Below are 26,035 nucleotides of genomic sequence, written 5' to 3'. Positions count from 1 at the left end.
TCTTTTCTGATGAGAACTTCAAGCCCCTTCATCAAGAGAGTCAATTTCAGAATCTCACTTCAGATTTGCTTTCCTCCGGGCGTGAGGTTTTGGGAGCCAAGTCCACTCATTTTTGCATCCTTCATGTTTTTTTAAAAAAATATGAAAACAGCAAAAGAAAGGAAAACAACAGCTAGCAAGACAAACATGCATGGGAAAGGACGCCCCCCCCCCCCAACTAAGTAGTTGTGTGGATAGTGCTGTCAGTTTGCAGAGAACTTGTGGCAAACTTGTGGGGTTTTCAAGGCAAGAGACAAACAGAAGTGGTTTACTATTGCCTGCGTCTGTGTAGAAGAAGAAGAAGAAGAGTTTGGATTTATATCCCCCCTTTCTCTCCTGCAGGAGACTCAAAGGGGCTGACAATCTCCTTCCCCCCATCACAACAAACACCCTGTGAGGTAGGTGGGGCTGAGAGAGCTCCGAGAAGCTGTGACTAGCCCAAGGTCACCCAGCTGGCGTGTGTGGGAGTGCACAGGCTAATCTGAATTCCCCAGATAAGCCTCCACAGCTCAGGCGGCAGAGCTGGGAATCAAACCCGGTTCCTCCAGATTAGATACACGAGCTCTTAACCTCCTACGCCACTGCCACCCTTTGGTGGTCACTACACCTCCTGGGTGGTCTCCCATCCAAGAGCTAACCAGAGTTGGCCCTGCTTAGCTTCTACGATCTGGTGGGATTGGCTAGCCTGGACCATCACCTTGCCCGCCACCCAGAAGTTCAACAGAAGCTATTCCCCCCGCCCTTCACAAGACAAGTCCAGCAGACGCATTTCTGCCTCTTGGACCACTAGCAAAAGGCATACGAGCCCTTCCGGGGGGGAAACAAACAAACTGGAAAACAGAGACCAATGCTCAACCCACTGCAGTTGTGCCCAGGGTGATGGTCTTCCTTCAGAATTTGAAGCAGCTCCATGGCGCTTTCTGCACGGGCCAATAAACATGGGTGAAGGGCGGGATAAAACCCGTGCCAGGCAGGAACTTTGCACCATTCCCGCCCCTAACTCGGGTCTAACCCACCCGTCACCTGCGCCATGGGCCACAGGGTGGGCTTTTTGAGAATCACGTTTTCAACTATTCTTTTATTTTAATGAGCCTCACAATGGCGGGCGAGTGAACAGCCACGGCTGCGAGGCGCATTCGAGAGCTGCGATCAAACTACAGAATTGCAGCCCCCGGCTCCCACCTGCAGAGTCATGCAAGGGGAATGGGTCATAACATGGCCCTAGGGCAGTGATGGCAAACCTTTTCGAGATCGAGTGCCCAAATTGCAACCCCAAACCCACTTATTTATCGCAAAGTGCCAACATGGCAATTTAACCTGAATACTGAGGTTTTAGTTTAGAAAAAATGGTTGGCTCCGAGGCACGCGTTACTCAGGAGTAAGCTTGGTGAAGCAACCATGCAACGATTCAAATGGGTGAATCACGATCCTAGGAGGGTTTATTCAGAAGCAAGCCCCATTGCCAGCAACCAACCTTACTCCCAGGTAAAGGATCATGCCCAGGCCAGCCTAGATGTGTGTGTGTGTGTGGGGGGGTGTTTTTCCACCCCCCTCCCACATGATGAACTCTGCACGAGTGCCCACAGAGAGGGCTCTGAGTGCCACCTCTGGCACCCGTGCCATAGGTTCGCCACCACTGCCCTAGGGGGCAGTCCTGCCTCCGTGCGAAGGCGCGTGTCCATGGAACAGCTAGCCATGTGAATGGCCCGGGGTGAGGACGGGTTCGTGTAACCTGCCTCTCACCCGAGTTTATTGGCCCCGGGAGAAATAAACTAAACTCTGTGTGTGTGTGCGCGCGTGCGTGCGTGCGTGCATCCTCCTTGGCGGTTCAGGTCTGTGCTGCACCTGTGGTTTTGCCTAGCCAAGTGTACCTACAGGACAGGCCTGTCTCAGCTGGTAAGGGCTGGCCAAAGCAGCTCACCCTAAACCCGCAAGAACTCAACCGTCCTCTCCTTTTCCCAGCAGGGCTGTTGACCCGCGAGTTCCGCCTTAAGGAGCTGGCCCTTTGGGCAGGCATGGGCTTAGAAGGATAATCTCTGGGATCCGTGTGCATTAAATCGTCCTGAGGCTGGTTGAGCCGGGTCGGAAGCCAAAGCCAGCAATTTCCCGGATTACAAAAGGATCAAGTAGCCCTTTCCCCCTTTGCCATTTTCTCCAGGGGAACTGATCTCGATCCTCAGCTGTAATTCCAGGAGATCTCCAGCCCCTTCCTGGAGGCTGGCAACCCTATGTAGCTATTTCAAGGCAACTGATGCAAAGCCCGGGTGGGTAAGCATAAGCATAAGAATAAGCATTTTATTGTCATTGTGCACGCACAACGAAATTTACAGCAGCATTCCTCAATGCACACAATTTCAGACTCATACCTAGGCTGACCAGCCGTCCCGGTTTTGGCGGGACGTCACGCCTTTAGACAATTTGTCCCGCGTCCCGCAGGTTCTACAAATTGTCCCGATTTTTGGGAGGCTGCTGCACTGCCTTGGGGGCGCAAGGCAGTGCGGTAGCCTCCCGTGCGCCCGGCCACAGGAGGCGCATTAGTTTGCAGAACCTTACGCTGTCAGCTTCTGTCACAGGAGGCGACTGGCAATACGGCTGTAAGCTTCAGAAGCGTGTCATCAACGCATCAGGTCAGGCGCTTCAGCTCGTCCCGGATCACAACGGTGACCATCTGGTCACCTTACTCATACCCCATCATCACTTTCCCCTTCCTCCACCCGTCCCTACACAGCCCCGAACACATCAACACGAAGCTGCGGAGTTCAGCATAGCCACAGCTCTAGAGTAGTAGCTGTCTCTAAGCCTCTTTGTCCTAGTTTTGATAGACCTGTATCATTGAGCATTTGTATAGTTGAGCATTGAGAGCGACATCCCTTCCGTCCCCTCACAGAATTGCCAGCAGGAGTGCTACAGTGAGCTCAACGGTCAAGTAGACTTTACTGGAAATATTTGTGCATTTGGCCAGCTTTCAAAATGCAACATTATTCACTGAACCTCTTCAGAAACCTTCCAGTAACAGACAAGTGCCAGACAGGAAGTGGGGACTTTACCCCCGGGGTAGTCCTGCTGGGCCTTTCACAGAGGCCCCTGGGGGTATAGAATTGCAGCAAGGGTGGCGTTTCCTGCCTGGAAGATGAAGCAAGCGGAAAAGCTTTACCTGCGGGATTTCTGGATGACGAGCAACTCTCACAGGCACAAGACGATGCCTCGGATTAGGAGCAAAAGGGTGCAGAGGGCATCTAAGTGAGAGGAGACATATGTGGATGCATATATGTATGTATGTATATTCTAGGGCAGTGATGGTGAACCTTTTCGAGACCGAGTGCCCAAATTACAACCCAAAACCCACTTATTGATCGCAAAGTGCCAACACGGCAATTTTAACCTGAATACTGAGGTTTTAGTTTAGAAAAAAACGGTTGGTTCCGAGGCATGCGTTACTCGGGAGTAAGCTTGGTGGTAGTCGATGGCTTTGCTTTGAAGCAACCGTGCAGCTCTTCCAACAGGTGAAGAACGACCCTAGAAGGGTTTACTCAGAAGCAAGGCCCATTGCCAGCAACCAAGCTTACTCCCAAGTAAAGGATCGCACTTTACTTCTTCACATGAAAATCAGTGGGGTTTAACAGTGCTTAACAGGGTTACCTACACTGCTTCCCCCAAATTAGGTTTAATGCTAATAATCGAGCCCAGCAGCCCAGGCCAGCCTAGATGTGTGTGTGTGGGGGGGGGACTCTGTTTGTGTGTGCCCACAGGGAGGGCTCTGAGTGCCACCTCTGGCACCCATGCCATAGGTTCGCCACCACTGTTCTAGGGCATGTCAACAGACACATCCCCCAGTGCCGCAACCCATAGCAGCAGGGGCGAATCTATGGAAAACAGGCCAGGGCAAGCACCCTCTACTCCCCACCCCACACCTGCAGACTGGCCAGCTCCAGCATTTAATTGCATGCATCTCCTTCAAAGTCTACACCTGGTTCAATACTGGACCCGGCTAGGCCTAGCTTGCAGTTCAGTGCTGGGCCAGGCCTGGCCGGATCCAGCTTCAAACTGCAGACTCTGCTTCCACTCTGAGAGCCGGCATGGCGTAGTGGTTAAGAGCAGGTGCACTCTAATCTGGAGAACCGGGTTTGATTCCCTGCTCTGCCGCTTGAGCTGTGGAGGCTTATCTGGGGAACTAGATTAGCCTGTGCACTCCCACACACGCCAGTTGGGTGACCTGGGGCTGGTTACAGTTCTTCTGAGCTCTCTCAGCCCCACCCACCTCACAGGGTGTTTGTTGTGGGGGTTGGGGGGGGGGAGGGAAAGGCACTTGTAAGCCATCTTGAGTCTCCTTCCATGAGAGAAAAGTGGGGTACAAATCCAAACTCCTCTTCTTATCCTGCAGGTCTCTTCTGGTGTTCTTCTGGGCTGGCTTGAGCCCTAACGTGTCTCTGCAACATGTCAGGCGCATGGCAAACTCCCCGTCTTCACAAGCTTTCCCGCCTACTCCTCTTTAACTTGTCACAGAGCCACCCCCGGCCCCCGTTGGGAAGGAAGGAAGGAGAGAGTAGAGAAGCCCAGAAATATATGCGCGGTTGCCAAGTTGCCTGAAAACAAGCATCCCTGGGCGTGGGAGGCGGGCGCTTCTCTGGGAGGCAAAGGAGGCCTCTCGGCTGTCTCTGCTCTTTGCCTGGCGAACAAAGCAAGAGAGGGACGGAGCCGATCTTTGCAGCAAGCCCCTCTGCTACAAGGCACCGCGGGGAAGAGACCTGGCCCTGCAAAGCAAGGCCTGGATATGGCCACCCGGCACTGCCAACCTCCAGGCGTGGCCTGGAGAGCTGCTGGAATTACAACTGCTCTCCTGACTAGAGATCTATTCCCCTGGACAACAGGACTGATTTGAAGGGTGGCGTATTGACAGAAAATGGAGCCCGGGGCAAGAACTGAGTTTTCCGGGGGGCCCCCATGGGCAGCCGCCCTCTCCTACCTTCTCACATTCCCCCCTTTGCCCCAAAACTCACCCATCTTCCTGAACTGACCTAAGTGGCCTCTGGGGCAGGACAACCGAGCTGGGCCAGGCGAGGGGAGGGCAGCTGAGGCTGGGTGAGCCCGGAGGAGGCCACTACAACCGGCAGCAGAGAAGGGGGCACCGGGCGGGGGGCCCTCTCTGCCAGAGGGATGTGGGGGTGATTAAATGGGTGCTGACTGGCGATATTTGCTCCCATATGTCCCTCTGGGCAGTATGCCCCTGACTGTATGGCACTCTGCTGAGGCCCCGCTCCCAACCTTGCCTTGCCCTGCCCAGCCTCCATCCCAAAATCTCCTTGAATTTCCCAACTCAGAGCTGGCAACCCTATGGTAAGGTGACCTTTGTGAACCGGGACCGGCGGGTAGGCGGGTGCACGTGCACTCGCAGCCACAGGAGCGCACTGCCTTTTGGGGTGCTCCCGTTTCCCACCCTGTCACAGGGCGGGAAACGGGAGCGCCCCAGAAGGCCGTGCGCTCCTGCGGCTGCCCTCGCACGTGGGAGGCTGCCCCACTGCCTTGCGCCCCAGAAGGCAGTGCGGCAGCCTTCCAAAAATCGGGACACTTGAAAAAACCCGCGGAACAAATTGTTTCAAGGCGGGACTGTCCCGCCAAAAGCGAGACGTCTGGTCAGCCTACCCTATGGACATCTGGGCTTACACACACACACCCCAAATTTGTTCTGCATTGTATCCACAGCAGCTTGGAGCATCCATACCCAAAGCCACGGTTCTGCCTCGTGTGACTCTTTCATCTCAGGGGTTTCCTAACATTGCAATCCATCTCTTTCAGAATATATTTCTGCCCAGATCACCTTTCCCATCATCACACAGGTGGCCATTTGGACACTTTTAAAAAACCGCTCCCCTTCCACCCAAGCCATTTCTTTCTTTTTTTAAAAAAACAAACCCAATTCTAAGGAATTAGATCCCTTTCCAACATTTTGCTTTTTCAAGGACTCTGTGGACGCTGGCCTATTTTTTCTCCAGACCTGTTGGCCGGTCATGCTCATCAGGATGCTGCAATTGTTCATTTCATGTGTGCAGCATGAGCTGTTTCCTTTCTGCAACCAAGAGTGAGAGAGAGGACAGAGGGAGGCAGGGGCCAAGGGAGAGAAGAAGGCCCAGTGGGATCCGGTGGCTTAGCCCGGATCCAGGAAAGAGCCATGATGTCCCTCCCTCCCTTTCAGCCCCTCCCCTCTCGCAACCTGCTAGCCTCCTTGGGAAAGCGGTTCAGCGCCAAGAGTGAATCACCCGCATCTTCTCCTCCTTCTTGTCTCGCTACCCTGCTCCCATCTGGCCATGTGGTCTACGAGAAAGCAAACAGGCTGCGGGGACAGGCGGTTCCACTCGAGTCAGCTCCCTTCCAGCGTGGCGTAGTGGTTAAGAGCAGGTGCACTCTAATCTGGAGAACCGGGTTTGATTCCCCGCTCTGCCACTTGAGCTGTGGAGGCTTATCTGGCGAACCAGATTAGCTTGTGCACTCCAACATATGCCAGCTGGGTGACCTTGGGCTAGTCACAGTTCTTTGGAGCTCTCTCAGCCCCACACACCTCACAGGGTGTTTGTTGTGGGTGGGTGGGAAGGGAAAGGAAAGGAAAGGAAAGGAAATTGTAAACCCCTTTGAGTCTCCTTACAGGAGAGAAAAGGGGGAATATAAATCCAAACTCCTCCCCCTCCTTCTTCTTCTTCCCAGCCTCCCCCTCCCTCTACATCTTCCCCAGCCCTGTGGTCCTTGGCGATGGGTGGAGAGGTAGGTGGGTTGAGCAAGTTGGGAGGCAGGTTTCTTTCTCCTCTTGTTGCCCGGCTGTATTGCAGACACTGGGGTTTGCTTGCCTGCCTTGCAGGGCTGGAGAAGATCAGACCTCCCACGTTGGGCCAGGTTGCCAACTACGGTGTGATGGAGCCTGTAGAATGTCATGCCAAAGTGTCCCTACTCCAAAGCAGCCGTTTCCCCCCAGGGGTTCTGATCTCTGCCACCTGGAGATGAACTGCAATTCTGGAAGGTCTCCAGGCCCCTCCTGGAGGCTGGCAACCCTACTTGACTTGTCTGCCGCAGCAAGGCACCTCTGGCATTCTCCACAGAGGATGCTCACGGCTCTTCAGGTGACTCGACTGGAATGGCTTGTAGATTTCCCTCCCGGATCCTCTCTGGAATTGCAGGCCAGAGCGAAACAATTCTGCCTCCTGCCTTTTCCGTTGCCAGCTGATGTAATAGCAAACTGGCAGAGGCGGGGGTGGTCCAGACGGCCCTGGGTGCATTGCTGACGGAGGAAGGAAGTCCGCAGCGCTCACTTTGTATTCTGTGTCTGAGGCTTGTTAACATAGGAGCCTGGGGAAGGGAACGGGAGGAGGAGGAGGCAGCGACCGGCTTTCTGTGTGACATTCAGAGGCTGAATTGAGCCGTGGCTCACGCCAAAGAGATGCCTCCCATCACTGCTTCTCTCCTGCTGCAGCAAGAAGCCCCACGTGGTCCTGAGTTAGGGTCGCCACGTCCTGGTTGGGAGATTCCTGCAGATTTGGGTTTGGAGCTGGAGGATAGTGGAGTTCAGTGAGGAAAGGCAGTGTGGTATAACGCCATATAGCCCCACCCTTCAAAGCAGCCAGAGTGGCGTAGTGGTTAAGAGCAGGTGCACTCTAATCTGGAGAACCGGGTTTGATCCCTTGCTCTGCCACTTGAGCTGTGGAGGCTTATCTGATGAACCAGATTAGATTGGGCACTCCAACACATGCCAGCTGGGTGACCTGGGGCTAGTCACAGTTCTTCGGAGCTCTCTCAGCTCCACCCACCTCACAGGGTGTTTGCTGTGGAGGGCGGGGTGGGAAAGGAGATTGTAAGCCCCTTTGAGTCTCCTTACAGGAGAGAAAGGTGGGGTATAAATCCAAACTCTTCTTCTACTGCAGCCACCAATAGATGCACATCTCCAGCTAGAGATCATGTTCTCCATAACTACACCCTGCTCACTTTACTGATACAAGCACAGGGACAAATCTTTGCACTTTTGCACTTTTAGGATGGAGTGCCTGCCCCTCCCCCCCCCCGCCCCCATGCTTTACCAGTCTTTGGAAAGTGGGACAGAATAAATGCGGTGTGTTTACTGAGATTACGGCTTGAGTATTCAACGTTTAAGTCCATTTAACAAACAAAACACAGCTCACGCGGTCTGCAAAAGCAACAGGCTGAGCAGAGAGGAGAAGAAGAAGAAGAAGAAGAAGGAGGAGGAGGAGGAGAAGAAGAAGAAGAAGAAGAAGAAGAAGAAGAAGAAGAAGAAGAAGAAGAAGAAGAAGAAGAGGAGGAGGAGGAGGAGGAGGAGGAGGAGTTTGGATTTATATCCCCCCTTTCTCTCCTGCAGGAGACTCAAAGGGGCTTACAATCTCCTTGCCCTTCCCCCCTCACAACAAACACCCTGTGAGGTAGGTGGGGCTGAGAGAACTCCGAGAAGCTGTGACTAGCCCAAGGTCACCCAGCTGGCGTGTGTGGGAGTGTACAGGCTAATCTGAATTCCCCAGATAAGCCTCCACAACTCAAGCGGCAGAGCTGGGAATCAAACCCGGTTCCTCCAGATTAGATACATGAGCTCTTAACCTCCTACGCCACTGCTGCTCCTATGGCGGAGACACATTTTCCTCTAAAACCTGAGGGTCTGTCCCCAAACGTGCCAGCAAATCCTCTGCTTCCCTGGCAGACATGCAGGACTTCCGTGGTAGATGATGCAATAATAGGTCTTGCGGGGCCTCCGTTTTGCCCAAAAGGGTCTTCTGCTAGGCCAGGGCTGAAAAAGCTCCAGCCCTGATCGAGGACAGCTGGACAGTTTTACGGCCAGGGTCTACCAGGAAGTCAGTATTGCAGACTGGTGTGCCCTTCTGGGGATACAGTGGGGGATACGGTTCCACAGATATGTTGTTCCCAAACCATTTTGGGTTTTAACATCATAAGAACATAAGAACGAGCCAGCTGGATCAGACCAGAGTCCATCTAGTCCAGCTCTCTGCTACTCGCAGTGGCCCACCAGGTGCCTTTGGGAGCTCACGTGCAGGAGGTGAAAGCAATGGCCTTCTGCTGCTGCTGCAGCCGGTGGAGTTCTGGGTGGATGTGTGCTTACCACTGAGTCCCAGTCCCACCCCGGGCAACTGCATTTGAGGCAGCTGACACTTCCTGAGCAGACTCAAGGGCAGCCCTTCGTACAGCAAGTCACAACAGTCTAGCCTGGAGGTGACCGTTGTGTGGATCACTGTGGCCAAGTTGGGATGAGACAGCCACGGTGCCAGCTAATTGGCCTGACGAAGGGGAGGGGGGAATGCCAGCCTGGCAAACTTTGCGACCTTGACCTCCATAGATAAGGAGGCCAAGCCAAGGAAGCAGCTCCGTCATGTGCCAGCTAAGTAGGCCACTGGCAGGTCATGTACCAGGCAGCGCGGGGGAGGGTGCAGCTGGAGCGTAGGAAGCCCAGCCTGCCCGGTGTGACTCCCCCACCCCCGGGCCCTTCGCTCCCTGACGGACTCTAGCTGGAGAGGCCGGCTTTGCTGTGCGCCATTCACAGAACCTTGGACAGCTTGCACCATGAATGAGTCAGAGGAGAAGCCCGTATTTCCCGCCTGGCAGCTATGTGGCTTTATTGGAGGACGCGAGAGGAGGAACAGCCGTTGATCTTAATCGCTTCTGACTGTGGTTTCCGTCTGACCCTTCTCAGGAAAGAGGACAGCGCCAAGAAGAGGGAAGCAGAAACTTCCAAAGCACAAGCCCCCCATTGCTCAACCTTCCCCCTTGCCCACACGACGGAAGGACCACCTTGGCTAAGCAAGTAAGGGGAGAGCAAACACTTTTTCATGCATCCTACAAAGGCAGGTTAATGGATTCTCCCACCTCTCCAAGGCTCATCCTCCAGTAACTAGTGGAAGACTCCAGCTAATCCTCAAAAATAGAGAAGAGGTTGATCTAAAGTCCACCCTGGTGCCCTGAAAGCCCCGCCCTCTGGGAAGAAATGCCAGAACCAGTTCACAGAACTGAATATTTGCTCTTGTGCTGAATGTGACAAGCAAGTTGCTGTCCCCACTCCACTGAGTACAATGGAGGGGAGGGGAGATCGGAGGACATTCCCGATAATCGAGAGAGGAACATTTATCTTTGCCGCCCCCCGTCCCCCCCGGGCATGCATTCACAAACCAGGGAGGCGTATGAATTATGAATGGGCACCCTTTCTGTTTGCAGCCACCAACTGTGTCTGGCACATTTCCTTCTGCTTTTTAAAAAACATTGGAAATGTTCACAATGGCTGAGCTTTTACTGCTCACAGGTACACACAGCCAGGTGCCCTGAGCCCCAGCAAGGTGTGAGCACACGTTTAAGGACTCCTTATTGCTAGCACAAACCACTTCTGGGTGGCGCCTACATGTCAGTGCTGGGAGAATGGGATGCAATGGCAGGATGGCCTCGCGTGCAATCGGGGCAACGAAGTAGAAGAAGAAGAAGAAGAAGAAGAAGAAGAAGAAGAAGAAGAAGAAGAAGAAGAAGAAGAAGAAGAAGAAGAAGAAGAAGAAGAAGAAGGAGGAGGAGGAGGAGGAGGAGGAGGAGGAGGAGTTTGGATTTATACCCTACCTTTCTCTCCTGTAAGGAGACTCAAGGTGGCTTACAAGCTCCTTTCCCTTCCTCTCCCCACAACAGACACCCTGTGAGGTAGGTGGGGCTGAGAGAGCTCAGAGAGAACTGTGACTAGCCCAAGGTCACCCAGCAGGGATGTAGCACTGTGGAAACACATCTGGTTCACCAGATAAGTGACCGCCACTCAGATGTAGGAGTGGGGAATCAAATCTAGTTCTCCAGGTTAGTATCTACCTGCTCTTAACCATGACACCATGTTTGCTCCATTTCCTTCAATGCCCCACGTAAGCATGTCTGCACAGGAGAATGAAGGCATCTGAGCCGGCTTCAGGATGCTGGAACACACGAGCTAGCTTGTAAACCCACCCAAACCTGAAAACATGGCAAAAGGCACTCTACGGATGCTTAATGGCCCTGCGATCTTTTGCTGTTGGTTCACAGCTCTGGCTCCAAACAAGCCACGATCGCACAGCCCTTGAGGCTGGGCACATGCCCCGATCCCACACCATCCCGGCGCTTCCTCTTTCTCATTCACAAACCGAGGAGGCGCATGAATTATGAATGGGCGCCCTCTCTGCTCACAGCCCTGTCTGTGCTAATCGGCGCTCGCACTGCTATTTAAAATAGGTCAGGGCGGGACATGGCTGGCTGCTGCTTTTCCTCAAAGATGAACTTTCACGCTTGGGTGGACTCTCTGGAATCCTGCTTAGCCCTGACCTAGTTCACCTCAAACAAGCCCCGAGAACCTCCCTCCTGCACAACCCCAAATGGTTTCTGGCCAGGCCAGACCCAAAGCCAGGAGACTGGCCCTTCACCAGCCATTCCTTTCCATTGCTGGCTGTGAATGCACTCCGCCTGCCCTCACCACACACCCACACATCATGCCACTAAAGCATGGTGTCGTGGTTAAGAGCAGGTGGATTCTAACCTGGAGAACCGGGTTTGATTCCCCTCTCCTCCACCTGAGTGGCAGAGGCTTATCTGGTGAACCAGATGCGTTTCCACACTCCTACATTCCTTCTGGGGGACCTTGGGCTAGTCACAGTTCTCTCAGATCTCTCTCAGCCCCACCTACTTCAACCCCACCTACTTTTCCACTCTCCCAGTCAGCAGTGACCTGGGGTTACATGCAGGAACACGCAGCTAAAATTGGTGAATCGCTGCCCAAATTAAAAATGTGCTGAAAATGGAGAATCTCCCACAGTCTGTCGACTTGGGATTTTTAAAAAATGGTCCTGAAGAGCAGCAGTGGCGTAGGAGGTTAAGAGCTCGTATATCTCTGAGCCCTTCGGGGATAGGGCGGTATACTAAATTTAATAAATAATAATAATAATATCTAATCTGGAGGAACTGGGTTTGATTCCCAGCTCTGCCGCCTGAGCTGTGGAGGCTTATCTGGGGAATTCAGATTAGCCTGTACACTCCCACACACGCCAGCTGGGTGACCTTGGGCTAGCCCAGTGATGGCGAACCTATGGCACGGGTGCCAGAGGTGGCACTCGGAGACCTCTCTGCAGGCACACACACACAGAGTTCGTCATGTGGGCAGCGGAAAATCACACCCCACCCCCACACATCTAGGCTGGCCTGGGCCTCTGTGCACACACCACAGTGAGCAGGGAGGACTCGGCTGGCGGGCCTGGTGCCTGTGCTCTGGGTGGCTGCTGCCCGAGGGGGGGTGGGCGCAGAGGAGGCAGAGATGCTAGAGAGGCACAGAGCAGTGCGCACGGGACTTGCTGGAGGCTACAGTAGGCTGGCCCCTGCTCGAGCGGGTGGGGAGGAGGAAGAGGGAGCCAACCGTTTTTTTTTCTAAACGAAAACCTCAGCATTCAGGTTAAATTGCCAGGTTGTCACTTTGCGATAAATAAGTGGGGTTTGGGTTGCAATTTGGGCACTCGGTCTCGAAAAGGTTCGCCACCACTGGGCTAGCCACAGCTTCTCGGAGCTCTCTCAGCCCCACCCACCTCACAGGGTGTTTGTTGTGAGGGGGGAAGGGCAAGGAGATTGTAAGCCCCTTTGAGTCTCCTGTAGGAGAGAAAGGGGGGATATAAATCCAAACTCTTCTTCTTCTTCTGAATTGCTGCTGTAAACAGCCAAAGGCCAGTTTGGCTCCTGTGCCCCCCCCCCTCCCCTTCACCACTGGGAAGAACGCGGTTCCACCGCTGAGCTTCCAGTTGATCAGGGGGACAGGCCGGCTTCTACCGTGCCCTTGTTACGGAAAGCTCTCTCTTGCGAAGGTCCCTCCCCTTCGCATGGCTAAGAGGTACTTGAGCCGTGTTCTGAATGATCAGGCGGAAACCCCCGAGGAAAACACGCTATTTACATTGGAGCTGCTCATGCGTGTCTCGTGTCTCTGGGGCACCTCTCTATTCACCCCCCCTCCTGCTTCCTCTTCTTTTCCGACAAGGAAGACATAAAAGAACCAGCAAGAGCGTTTCACAATAGCCAAGATGCCCACTGGAGCAGAGGCCGATAAAAGGAACAGGCTCTTCCATTTTCCACCGGGCAGTTGGCTTTCCTTGTCCTTTGCTATATTTATTCAAAAGAGGGCCGGGAGGGGGGGGGGGGCTTTTTGCAGAGCTTTCTGCTATCTGGAGCAATCGGCACTCAGTCTCGTAAGATCTCTGTTTCTCTTCTGATTATCTTGACTTCAGAGACTAGCCTTGTTTTCACTTGATTCCCCAACAGAATCATAGAAACGGGAAGGGATCCCTCAAGGCCATCTAGTTCAACCCCATACACAATGCAGGAAATTCACAACACCCTCCCCGCCACTCCCCAGTGAACCCCGTTCTATGCCCAGGGGAAAGTAAAAACAACCCCAGCCCTTCCAGGATCCCTGGCTAATCTGGCCTGGAGGAAAATTCCTTCCTGATCCCAAAGAAGTGATACCCTGTTTCCCCGAATATAAGACATCCCCTGAAAATAAGACGTGGTAGAGGTTTTGCTAAAGTGCGAAATATAAGGCATCCCCTGAAAGTAAGACGTAGCAAAGTTTTTGTTTGGAAGCATGCCTAACGAACAGAATACAGAAACATAAGGCATCCCCTGAAAATAAGACATAGCGCATCTTTGGGAGCAAAAATTAATATAAGACACTGTCTTATTTTTGGGGAAACACGGTAAGTGTTCCCCTGGCCAGGCAAGAAAGGGCCACAAGAACCAATTATTGCCTCATCCCTTCCCGCCCGGCCTCTCTGCTTAAATTCATAAATCCTGCCTATTATAATGGGGATGGGCTATGGTTTGGTGGGCTGATGGGAATCGTAGTTCATGAACATCTGGAGGGCCAGAGTTGGACACCCCTGCACCAGATGGATCAGGTCCCCCACCATGTTGTGGGTTAATTCTTCCCCCAAATTCATAGTCCCATCCTCACTCTCTTCTCCCTCCCACCCATTCTGAAGTCCCTTGAAACCTACCCTTGCAATACAACATGCCTGTTAATAAACATACAGAAATGAAGGACATTTTCTTGTCACTGGGTCTGAATTTGTAAAGAAAAGAGGAAGACACAATATGAGATGGATTGCCTCAATCAGAGAAGAAGAGATGAAGAAGAGTTTGGATTTATATCCCACCTTTCTCTCTTGTAAGAAGACACAAGGCGGCTTACAAACTCCTTTCCCTTTCCCTTTCCCCCCACCCCCCCACAACAAACATCCTGTGAGGTAGGTGGGGCTGAGAGAGCAGCAGTGGCGTAGGAGGTTAAGAGCTCGTGTATCTAATCTGGAGGAACCGGGTTTGATTCCCAGCTCTGCCACCTGAGCTGTGGAGGCTTATCTGGGGAATTGAGATTAGCCTGTGCACTCCCACACACGCCAGCTGGGTGACCTTGGGCTAGTCACAGCTTCTCGGAGCTCTCTCAGCCCCACCCACCTCACAGGGTGTTTGTTGTGAGGGGGGAAGGGCAAGGAGATTGTCAGCCCCTTTGAGTCTCCTGCAGGAGAGAAAGGGGGGAAATAAATCCAAACTCTTCTCCTTCTCCTTCTCCTTCTCCAAAGAACTGTGACTAGCCCAAGGTCACCCAGCAGGCATGTGTTGGAGTGCACAAGCTAAGGTGCACACCAGATAAGCCTCCACAGCTCTAGTGGCAGAGAGAGGAATCACACCCGGTTCTCCAGATTACAGTACATCTGCTCTTAACCACTACACCACGCTGGACACCGCAGCCTTCAGTTTGCAAGGCCTGAGCAAGGCTGTTAGATAGGGCATTTTGGAGGTAATTAATTCAGAAATGACCTGATGGCACTCAATTGAAGGATTGGAGCACCTTCCTTATGAGGAGAGGCTGCAGCGTTTGGGACTCTTTAGTTTGGAGAGGAGGCGGCTGAGGGGGGATATGATTGAAGTCTATCAAATTATGCATGGGGTAGAAAATGTTGACAGAGAGAAAATTTTTTCTCGTTCTCACAATACTAGAACCAGGGGGCATCCATTGAAAATGCTGGGGGGAAGAATTAGGACTAATAAAAGGAAACACTTCTTCACACAACGTGTGATTGGTGTTTGGAATCTGCTGCCACAGGAGGTGGTGATGGCCACTAGCCTGGATAGCTTTAAAAAGGGCTTGGACAGATATATGGAGGAGAAGTCGATTTATGGCTACCAATCTTGATCCTCCTTGATCTCAGATTGCAAATGCCTTAGCAGACCAGGTGCTCGGGAGCAGCAGCAGCAGAAGGCCATTGCTTTCACATCCTGCCTGTGAGCTCCCAAAGGCACCTGGTGGGCCACTGCGAGTAGCAGAGTGCTGGACTAGATGGACTCTGGTCTGATCCAGCAGGCTAGTTCTGATGTTCTTATGTTCTTAACATACGCAATGCCAGCTATGGCACCTTGGCAAACCAGGGCTGACCTAATACATCCACCAAGGGAAGAGCCAGCCTGGCTTGTGCCATCATCTGTTTTCCTCTCCTGTTTTGACGGTGACTCTCCAACCGTCTTTACAACCTCTCTCCAAATGCATCCGCCTGCAGAGCCCGCCCATAGAGTCCATTCACGTTTGCACACAAGGGAGCCAGAAGGCTTTGCGATCAAGGGTTTTCAAGTGTCACTTTGAATCTGCTCTGCGATTGAAGCGCGCAACTAATCTAATCCAGTTAAACCTGGACCGTCGCAGCCCCTCCGCCCTCCCCTACCTCCTTTAATTCATGCCCATTCAGAAAAAAACATGGAGAGGAGGATGCTTTGCCACCGTAAACAATCTTGGCCGCGAGGGATCACGTGACTTTGGGGCACTGCTGAGCGGCGGAGGAGATTTCCCTCCCTGCCTGTCCCCTTCAGGACAAGGGCTGGATTTCCATTCAAGGGCCTGCTGGAGTAGCTCATCAGCATCTGCCAGGAATGTTTGCCTACCTCCAAAAAGTCCTTTGCAGATGCACAGGGGAATTTATTTTGGATCTCTTTGTTCTGAGAGGATGAGCAGCACATTTTCCCGCCAGCTACCCACTCGTTCTCTGTACCCTTCTCTCAAGTTCAAAGGTTTAGAACCAGGGGGCATCCATTGAAAATGCTGGGGGGAAGAATTAGGACTAATAAAAGGAAACACTTCTTCACGCAACGTGTGATTGGTGTTTGGAATATGCTGCCACAGGAGGTGGTGATGGCCACTAACCTGGATAGCTTTAAAAAGGGCTTGGACAGATTTATGGAGGAGAAGTCGATCTATGGCTACCAAACTTGATCCTCTTTGATCTGAGATTGCAAATGCCTTAACAGTCCAGGTGCTCAGGAGCAACAGCCTTGCATGAAGGCCATTAGCGTTCACATCCTGCCTGTGAGCTCCCAAAGGCACCTGGTGGGCCACTGCGAGTAGCAGAGAGCTGGACTAGATGGACTCTGGTCTGATCCAGCTGGCTTGTTCTTATGTTCTTAAGTTCTTATGTTTCTCTCAAGAATGCAAACAGGGATTCAGGCTGGTTCGGCAAGAAGAGAAGAAGAAGAGTTTGCATTTATATCCCACCTTTCTCTCTTGTAAGGAGACTCAAGGTGGCTTACAAGCTCCTTTCCCTTCCTCTCCCCACAACAGACACCTGGTGAGGCAGGTGGGGCTGAGAGAGGTCTGAGAGAACTGTGACTAGCCCAAGGTCACCCAGCAGGCACGTAGGGGTGCAGAAACACATCTGGTTCACCAGATAAGCCTCTGCCACTCAGGTGGAGGAATGGGGAATCAAACCTGGTTCTCCAACTTAAAATCCACCTGCTCTTAACCACGACACCACGCTGGCTCTCAGAAGCCTGGTGAATTTGCAGTGGGTGGTGCTCTGCCAGCTCTGGGTTGGGAAATACCTGTAGATCTGGGGGTACCACCTGAGGAAAGCAGGGTTTGCAGAGGGGAAGGACTTCAACAGGGTATCATGTCACCCTCCAAAGCAGCTGTTTTGCAGATCAGTTGTCATTCCAGATCTCCAGGTCCCACCTGGAGGCTGGCAACCCTAACTGCATCTACCCTAGGAAAATGCTGGATTTCTCACAGCCTTGAGCTGCATTTACTTTTTGGTGAGAGGTGGCTTATAGGCCAGATCCTCATCCCCAGCTTCCCAGCAAACCACGGTTTCCTCCTGATCTTGCCAACGCCCTCCCTGCAGGACCTTCTGGCAATCTCTCAAGCTCTCACTGCACTTATTTCATCTCAGAATAAGCAACCTTGAGTCTTGGAGGTACAAAAAGGCGCTAGCCCTCAAGGTGTTTCACTGGCTTGCCAGCACTGCTAATTGCTTGCATATGAATAGCCTGAAAGGAGACAGATGAACAAGCTCTTTTTCAGTTGATTGAGGGCGATTCCGCACATGAGTAAATAGGTTCGACCCAGTTCCCTGAGAAGGGTACTGACCTAGGTCGAAGCCATTGTTGTTCCCCACTGCAACCAGCTTGATCCCAGCTCGGAGGGCAGAATCATCCTGTGCCTCTTCGCCGCTCCGTTCCGATTGGCTGCTGTTCTATGGCCATGTTCCGTCTATCCCCACACACGTTGTAAAAAAAACTGCCACAGGAATGGAGGGACAAAGGTGGCGTTTTTTGATTGGCCAGCTGTACGCATGCCCGAAACACTCAGCTGTGATTGGCTGAATGGGGGACTCTTGGCACCAGAGATTCCGCACTTTACTGGAATCGAGCTGAGTTCAAGCGTGGTTCCCTGAAAAAGTAGTAGTTCCCAACTGGAGTCGGAAATTGGACCGTTACCCGGGGCGAAGCTGGTACAAAACCACATCGATCCCAATGGCTGTGTGGAGCACTTAGGTCAAACGCAGCTCGAACTTAGGTCGATAATGCAAGTGCGGAATCGACCTGAGTGATTCTTTTGAGTTGATTGACCGATCTTTTTCAGCAGGTGACATACAACAGGACAGGGTCATGTTTCACAGCGATATAGAAAACTGCTGCCACTTGTGAACAGGCAAACAATCCGCAGGGTTTGGGTGACTCTGAGGTTTGTACAGGCAGACCAGGGGTCTGCAAAAAAGGCCAGTGTGTTGGCTTCAAGGCCAAAGTGGCTGAAAGACCACTCTGTTTTGACTCTTCTCCTGGAATCTTGCCAAAAACCACATGTCAAAATGAGGGGACGCTCCCGAGCAGCCCGTGAAGCAGCAGTGGGAACCCACGAAGCGTGCGGTTTCACCTCTGGAACGGATCCCAGTTGCACCAACATTGCCTGAGACAGGCGCGCAGGGAAACAGAACGAGAGTCTGGAAAACGGGTCATGCCCTTCACCTACACAACGCCTCTTCCCCAGCCTGGATCTTGCTTTGCTGGAAACTTTAGGACTCCCTGACAAGACACCCTTTCTCAGTGGCTGGGAGGGGTGGCATCCCAGAGGAAGCAAGCAGTTAAGAACATCAGAAAGATGGGAGAGAAGAGGAGAGTTGGATTTATATCCCCCCTTTCTCTCCTGAAGGAGACTCAAAGGGGCTTACAATCTCCCTTCCCCCCACACAACAAACACCTTGTGAGGTGGGTGGAGCTGAGAGAGCTCCGAAGAACTGCCCAAGGTCACCCAGCTGCAGAGGTGGGATCCAGCAGGTTCTCACAGGTTCCCGAGAGTAGGCTACTCATTATTTGTGTGTGCCGAGAGGGGGTTACTAATTGGTGATTTTGCCACGTGATTTTTGCCTTAGTTACGCCCCTCCTCTCAGCAGTAGCGCGCAGAGCTTGAAGCAGTCTAGCAGGAGGTGCACCAGCATGCGTGGCAGCCTGCGCCTGCATGCATTTGTTTCCCGCCAAAGGACCGGTGCAGCAGCTACATCCTTGCCACAGCCCCGCCCAGGAATGCCCCGCCCCCAGAATGCCCAACCACGCCCCCGTCGTGCCCAGCCCAGCCCCATTGGCACTACGCCACAGTTTGAATCCCACCACCATGGGAACCTGTTACTAAAATTTTGGATCCCACCACTGCCCAGCTGGCATGTGTTGGAGTGCACAAGCTAATCTGGCTCACCAGATAAGCATCCACAGCTCGAGTGGCAGAGGAGGGAATCAAACCCAGTTCTCCAGATTAGAGGGCACCTACTCTTAACCACTACACCATGCTGGCTAAAGAAAGAATGAAAGTATGAAAGGAAGCACTAAGGAACAAAAGAATGAAAGAACAGAAGTGCAAAAGAAAGCACAATTGAATGAGGGGACAAAAGAATGAAGAAGTGGAAGAATGAAAGAACAAAGACATGAAAGAAAGTACAAACACTGCAGAGCACCACAGAGCAAAACTGGATCTTTCCCTTGGGTTTCTCAGTGATGATGATGCTCGTCAGAAAGTCCAAGTCTGATTGAAACAGGCTGTGTCTTCCGACAGCATGCAGGAATTGGGGGGGTGGGGGGGTGGAAAGTCCTGACCCACTGGCAGAAGGAACTGAGACCAGAACTTATGCCAACATTTGGCCTTGCAATCAAGAGCTTGTCTGGAAACTGGGATTTCTGGTTATCTTCTGTCCCCATCACCGAAAAAACCCTCGAAAGGATATCTACAGCTTTCTGCCGAGATAAATAATATTGTATTGTCGAAGGCTTTCACGGCCGGAATCACTTGGGTGCTGTGTGGTTTCCGGGCTGTATGGCCGTGTTCTAGCAGCACTCTCTCCTGACGTTTCGCCTGCATCTGTGGCTGGCATCTTCAGAGGATCCTCTGAAGATGCCAGCCACAGATGCAGGCGAAACGTCAGGAGAGAATGCTGCTAGAACACGGCCATACAGCCCGGAAACCACACAGCACCCAAATAAATAATATTGCTCTCTGTTCTGGACAAGCACTAGCTCACCCCAGCAGCAAGGAAAATAGCTCACATTTCTGGATACCAATATCAAAACTTTTAGATGCGCACTATGGGAAAGGACAGGATCACTCTTTGTCCCGGTAGAGGGTAATTTTAAACAGCTTGGCCACTGGGGATTTTTCTCTCCCAGTTCTACCTTCCCTCAAAGCCAGACTATGAATTCTAAACAGCTTGAACTGTGAACTATGAATTGTCAAAAATAGCCTCTGTGTCTATGCGGGTATTTTTACAGAAATAGCAGCTAACTTGGGATTTGGCTGCTGTGACTTTTGCATAGGATTATTTTGTCACTTTGAGGGTTGTCTCCTGTGACTGACAGCGTGAGACTGTCGGCACGTCAAGATCAGTCTTGTCTCTTCTGATTGGCAGGTGCTCCAAAGCAACGAAAGGTCTATTCCCAGCACCTGTGACCTCAGATTCTTTACCTGGACACGCCCAGGACTGAAGCTCAGACATCCTATATGCAAAGTAGATGCTCTACCAGAGTTTGTGAGGTAGGTGGGGCTGAGAGAGTTTTGAGAGAACTGAGACTAACCCAAGGTCACCCAGCAGGAATGTAGGAGTGCGGAAACACATCTGGTTCACTAGATAAGGCTCTGCCACTCAGGTGGAGGAGTAGGGAATCAAACCCGGTTCTCCAGATTAGAACTGCTCTTAACCACTACACAATAATGGCATGATTATGTGTGTGTTGGGGGGGGAGTACATTCACAGTCAGCAGTCTTCTGGCTTTGACCTGGCCCTCAATGGGATACTTCATGACAGACTCAACGAAAGTACACAATCAACAATCCACTTGTGGGACTCACTGACACAAGATGCAATGATCCCCCTACGTTGAAAGGCATTGTAAGACGACAATGCCAGTGGTCAAAGGGGTAACCACTTAGGGAGGGCTGGGTCACTTCTGCCCTGTCTGTGGATCTGCTGGGGGCATCTGGTGAGGTCAGACCCTGTGGAAAATAGGATGCAAGTCTAGGTGGACGTTTGGTCTGATCCTTCAAAGCTCTCCTGATATTCTTGCAATGCACTGGAAAATGCCACAGCTAAAGCAGAGACCATCAAAGATTGGAACGTATTTTGGACACCTTTCGACTCTGATCCTTCGACATACTTTCTGCCTTTAAGAGCACTGACCACAGACAAACAGGCCGGCAAGTTGAACAACCATTTCTCCCCCACCCAGACACACACAATCCGTCTTTCTCACTGCCCATAACCTCGTTTTGACATAACCCATAACCAGTTCAGACCCATTTCGCGTACTCACACAGGCCGTGCTGCTAATCGCATCACATTCCACCCCCCAATGTTTGGAGACTCACAACAAACACCTCTCTGCTCTGAGCATCAACAAACCAACCAGACCTGGGCCCAAAACATGCACAGAGTCTTGGAGCGGTTGAAGCAAGTGGTCTCAGCTGTGGTGGTAGCCCCGTGGCATCTACTTGGAAATGACAACGATGGTGCCCAGGGCGAAGGGCTTGCCCACTGGCTGCAATCTAAGATGTTGCCAGCGCTGCAGGGACCACGTGGCTGTGCTTGCTCCCGGCGACTGGTGGACCCCCAAGATAGAAGCTCACCAGGAATTTTCCCTGTGAACTCAGCAGCCAGTCTGGGCTTGTCTGGCCTCAGACAGATCAAACATAGTACCATGCAAAATAATTACATTTGGCATCTTTTATTCGGGGACTCACAGATAGATCCAACTCTTAAATATATTGTGGAAGGCTTTCATGGCTGGAATCATTGGGGTGTTGTGGGGTTTCCAGGCTGTATGACCGTGTTCCAGTAGTGTTTTCTCCTGCTGTTTCGCCTGCATCTGTGGCTGGCATCTTCAGAGGATCAGATGACTTTGGGACCGTCTTACCCCATACGTCCCTACACGGCCTCTACGTTCGTCAGAGGCCAATTTGCTGGTGGTCCCTAGCCCCTCGATGATGCGGCTGGCCTCTACCCGGGCCAGGGCTTTTACAGCCCTGGCCCCTGCCTGGTGGAACACCTTACCACCAGCTATTCGGGCCCTGGGGGACCTTGGAGAGTTCCGCAGGGCCTGTAAGACCGTATTGTTCCACCGGGCGTTTGGGGAGGCCGGCCACTGAGGTGCGCCCCGCCCCTTCCTTTCTCCCTTTCCCCTTTACTTCCTGGGTTCTTCACTTCTCTGTTTTGTTTTTCCAGGGTGGATTTATGAAGTCTGTGTTTATGTTGGACGCCACTGCAATGCATTGTTATTAATCTGTTTTAAAGGGGGTATTGTAATTATTGTTTTTATCATGTTGTTCACCGCCCAGAGCCCTTCGGGGGAAGGGCGGTATACAAGACTAATTATAAATAAATAAATAAATAAATAAATAAATAAATAAATAAATAAATAAATAAATAAATAAATAAAATGAACACAGTCATACGGCTTGGAAACCCCACAACACTCCAACTCTTAAATAATGCCCACATAAACCCTCCTATGATATTGGCCTGGCACTCTAATGTATGCGAGGTTTCAACTCCTCCAACCCTGACCCCAACCTCATAAAGATGCCCACCTGGATTTTGCAGCCAGATTCCAGGCATCGCACGACCCTCCGCCCCGCCAAATGAGGAACCACAAGCAAACGACCTCTGTCTTCGCCTCTGACTTGGAGAACTCAGCATGGCGAACAGGCGCAGCCTTACCTGGAAGCCGCAATCTCTGCTTTCTGCTTGGCTATGGTCGCTGCATGCTCTGCCGCCTCGATGGCGCGGTCCACCTTCTCGCGGATCTTGCTGGCCCTCAGGGGGATGAGGTTCTTCCGCTTCCCGCTGACCAGAACGTTCTGTTTGTACTTCCCCTCCTCCTTGGTGCCGTCCGGGAAGGTCATGCAGCCGTAGCCGTGCCGCTTGTTACCGGCCCACTCCCCTTCGTATTTGAGCCCGTCCGAGCGCTGGCTGACCCCAAACCCGGACCTCTTGTCGTTCTTCCATTCGCCAATGTAGATCTCCGTGGTGGTAGCATCAATGTCGTCCTCGATGACGGACAGCTCCGCTTCCCCTTCCCCAAGGCTGATGGTGGAGTTAATGTCGCTGGCTGTGGAGCTGACCGTGCTCAGACCCGCCTCGCTGCGGAAAGAACTCTGCTTGCTCCGTTGGCTGGCCAAAGAGCTCTTCGACTCGGATTTGCGCAACTTGAGCCCGCTCAGCAGGGACCGCCGGAAGAGCCCCTTTTTCTTGTTCTTGAGGATCTCTGCGTCGCTGTGAGCCATCAGGACGAATCCACCACGGGAGACTGCGGGGCTGCCGCCCACGGCGGGGGAGGAATCGGGGTGCAACGCCGTGCCATTGGTGTGTTCGCTGCGCAGAGAGTTGATGGAGGTCCTTAGGGGTGATCGGATGACAGCAGCCATGCCGTACGGGACGCTCTGCCGGACGCCGTATCCCTGGCGCATCCCACCAAGCCACTGGCCCTGGTACGTCCCTGAAAGCAAAGAGGCAGGAGAAGGAACCGTGGTTAGCAAACTGACTGCAGCGAGATGGCTTCAGCCAGACAGAAAAGCCAAGGCCTCAAGTGAGTTCCTGGGCTCACATTATTCTGAGTCCTCCCAACATTTTGGAAGACTCGAGTGCTGTTTCACTTTGTAGGATTTAAAAAGTGGCTTGGGGGGGGGGGGAGGGGGCGGGCAGTTGACAACAATGAAATTGTTAGAAAGGTTTTTTTTCCCGAATTCTCACTGCCCACAGAAGCTGAGTTTTGGGGATGGATTTCCTGTGTCTTCGTTTTGCTTTCAGCAGCTACAGAAAAGTTACTTCCTACCACAAATGCTACAGGCCAGCAAGTCTGGATGGGAATGCAGGATATAAGAACATAAGAACAAGCCAGCTGGATCAGACCAGAGTCCATCTAGTCCAGGGGTAGGGAACCTTTAACACTCAAAGAGCCATTTGGACCTGTTTTCCACAGGAAAAGAAAACACTTGGAGCCGCAAATAATTTTTGACATTTAAAATAAAGATAACACTATATATATAGGGTTTTTTTTAACCTTTTACGCTCATTCTGAGAAGTGCATGGATGCGCCTGCCCTGCTGCCTGCAGGGCGGGCAAGGATGAAGATGGTGGCTCGGCCTCGTCGGCTGCCAGGAAACACCCGCCCCGCTCCAATGGGGCGGGCGAGAGGGGAAGCCCGGGGCTCGGCCCAGCCGACTGTGGGCAGTTGGTGCGCCTGCCCTGCTGCCTGCAGGGCAGCAAGGATGGGGCCGGCGGCTCAGCTCGTGGAGCCACAATGCAAGGACAGAAGAGCCGCATGCAGCTCTCGAGCCGCAGGTTCCCTACCCCTGATCTAGTCCAGCTCTCTGCTACTCGCAGTGGCCCACCAGGTGCCTTTGGGAACTCACGTGCAGGATGTGAAAGCAATGGCCATCTGCGGCTGTTGCTCCCGAGCACCTGGTCTGTTAAGGCATTTGCAATCTCAGATCAAAGAGGATCAAGATTGGTAGCCATAAATCGCCTTCTCCTCCATAAATCTGTCCAAGCCCCTTTTAAAGCTAAAATATGAACCCTTGAAAGAGAGAAACACTGTGCAGCAGTTCTATATCAGACCAGAAGAGGGTGGTTGCCTTTGTTATGTGGTCAAAAAGCAGACTGTGACAAACTTTATTAATTATATTACTAGCCTGCTTTCCCTCTCAGAGTGGCTTGCAGGCGTTTCCAAGGTTGTCTTCCAACTAGTTATTGACTTAGTTAATTTATGCATCGTGTTTCAACTAAGGCCAACGTGGTCTAGTGGTTAAGAGCAGGTGCACTCTAATCTGGAGAACCTGGTTTCCCCACTCTGCCACTCCAACTGTGGAGGCTTATCTGGTGAATCAGATTAGCTTGTGCACTCCAACACACGCCAGCTGGGTGACCTTGGACTAGTCACAGTTCTTTGGAGCTCTCTCAGCCCCCCCCACCTCACAGGTGTTTGTTGTGGGGGGGGAGGAGATTGTAAGCCCCTTTGAGTCTCCTTATAGGAGAGAAAGGTGAGATATAAATTCAAACTCTTCTTCTTCTAAACAAAGGCCCCGGAGGAGTTTACAACATACCAAGCTCTTACTATAAAATCAATGAAGCCATTTCAAAAAACGACTTCAGAAATGTTGGTTTATGATTCCAACTTTCCACTCCCAACCATAGCAGCGTCATTTTTCAGGGTCGCTCAAAACCTGCCCTCCTTAAGATTAAAAATAAAAAATCTACTCTGTTCTGAGAATTTAGGTTTTCTTACCCCATGCCTGGTCAAGCATACACTATTTTCTTCATACTGATGTTGAAGCAACATGTATTATCCAGAAGTCTGCATACTCTCACTAGAACAAAACTGTTGGGACAGTGTATTGTTGAAGGCTTTCATGGTCAGAATCACTAGGGTGTTGTGGGTTTTCCTGGTTGTATGGCTGTGTTCCAGTAGCATTTTCTCCTGACGTTTCACCTGCATCTGTGGCCGGCATCTTCTCTGAAACACAGCTGGCGTGATTGGCGCGCACAAGCTAATCCGGTTCACCAGATGAGCTTCCACAGCTCAAGTGGCAGAGCTGGGAATCAAACCCAGTTCTCCTGCTCTTAACCACCACGCCAGTGCCATTAAAGGACACTGCGATGCGGGTCCAGAAGGAGAATGAGTTTTGGATTATCCTGCAGCCAGGAGGTCCAAAGGTAGCCTCAGAATCAGTGCAGAAAACCCAAAGCTTAGAGCATACCAGCCAGTCCAGCCACTGCTTGGAGACCTGTGGCAAGGGAGGGGCCCAGAGGTGGGATCCAGCAGGTTCTCACAGGTTCCCGAGAGTAGGTTACTAATTATTTGTGTGTGCCGAGAGGGGGTTACTAATTGGTGATTTTGCCACGTGATTTTTGCCTTAGTTATGCCCCTCCTCTCAGCAGTAGCGTGCAGAACTTGAAGCAGTCTAGCAGGAGGTGCACTGGCGTGCGTGGCAGCTCATGCTCCTGCATGCATTTGTTTCCCGCCCAAGGACCGGCGCAGCGGCTGTGTCCTTGCCACAGCCCTGCCCAGGAATGCCCCACCCCCAGAATGCCAGGCCATGCCCCCGTTGTGCCCCGCCCATACCCACTGGTCCTACGCCACAGTTTGAATCCCACCATCATGGGAACCTGTTACT

At 52.2% G+C, this 26,035-nt stretch overlaps 1 protein-coding gene across 1 annotated transcript in view; it reads right to left on the bottom strand.

Moving 5' to 3' along the window:
- Window positions 1–26,035, bottom strand: part of JPH3 (junctophilin 3) — a 73,177-nt gene that overhangs the window by 27,729 nt on the left and 19,413 nt on the right. The window contains exon 2 of the mRNA XM_048515736.1: window positions 22,581–23,358. Coding sequence (XP_048371693.1) covers window positions 22,581–23,358 — 778 coding nt within the window. The remainder of the gene's footprint in view (window positions 1–22,580; window positions 23,359–26,035) is intronic.

This window comes from Sphaerodactylus townsendi, linkage group LG14 (genome assembly GCF_021028975.2).
Source record: "Sphaerodactylus townsendi isolate TG3544 linkage group LG14, MPM_Stown_v2.3, whole genome shotgun sequence".
Lineage (NCBI taxonomy): Eukaryota > Metazoa > Chordata > Lepidosauria > Squamata > Sphaerodactylidae > Sphaerodactylus > Sphaerodactylus townsendi.
Note: the sequence above shows the minus strand (reverse complement) of the source record. Positions and strands in the feature narration are given on the sequence as shown.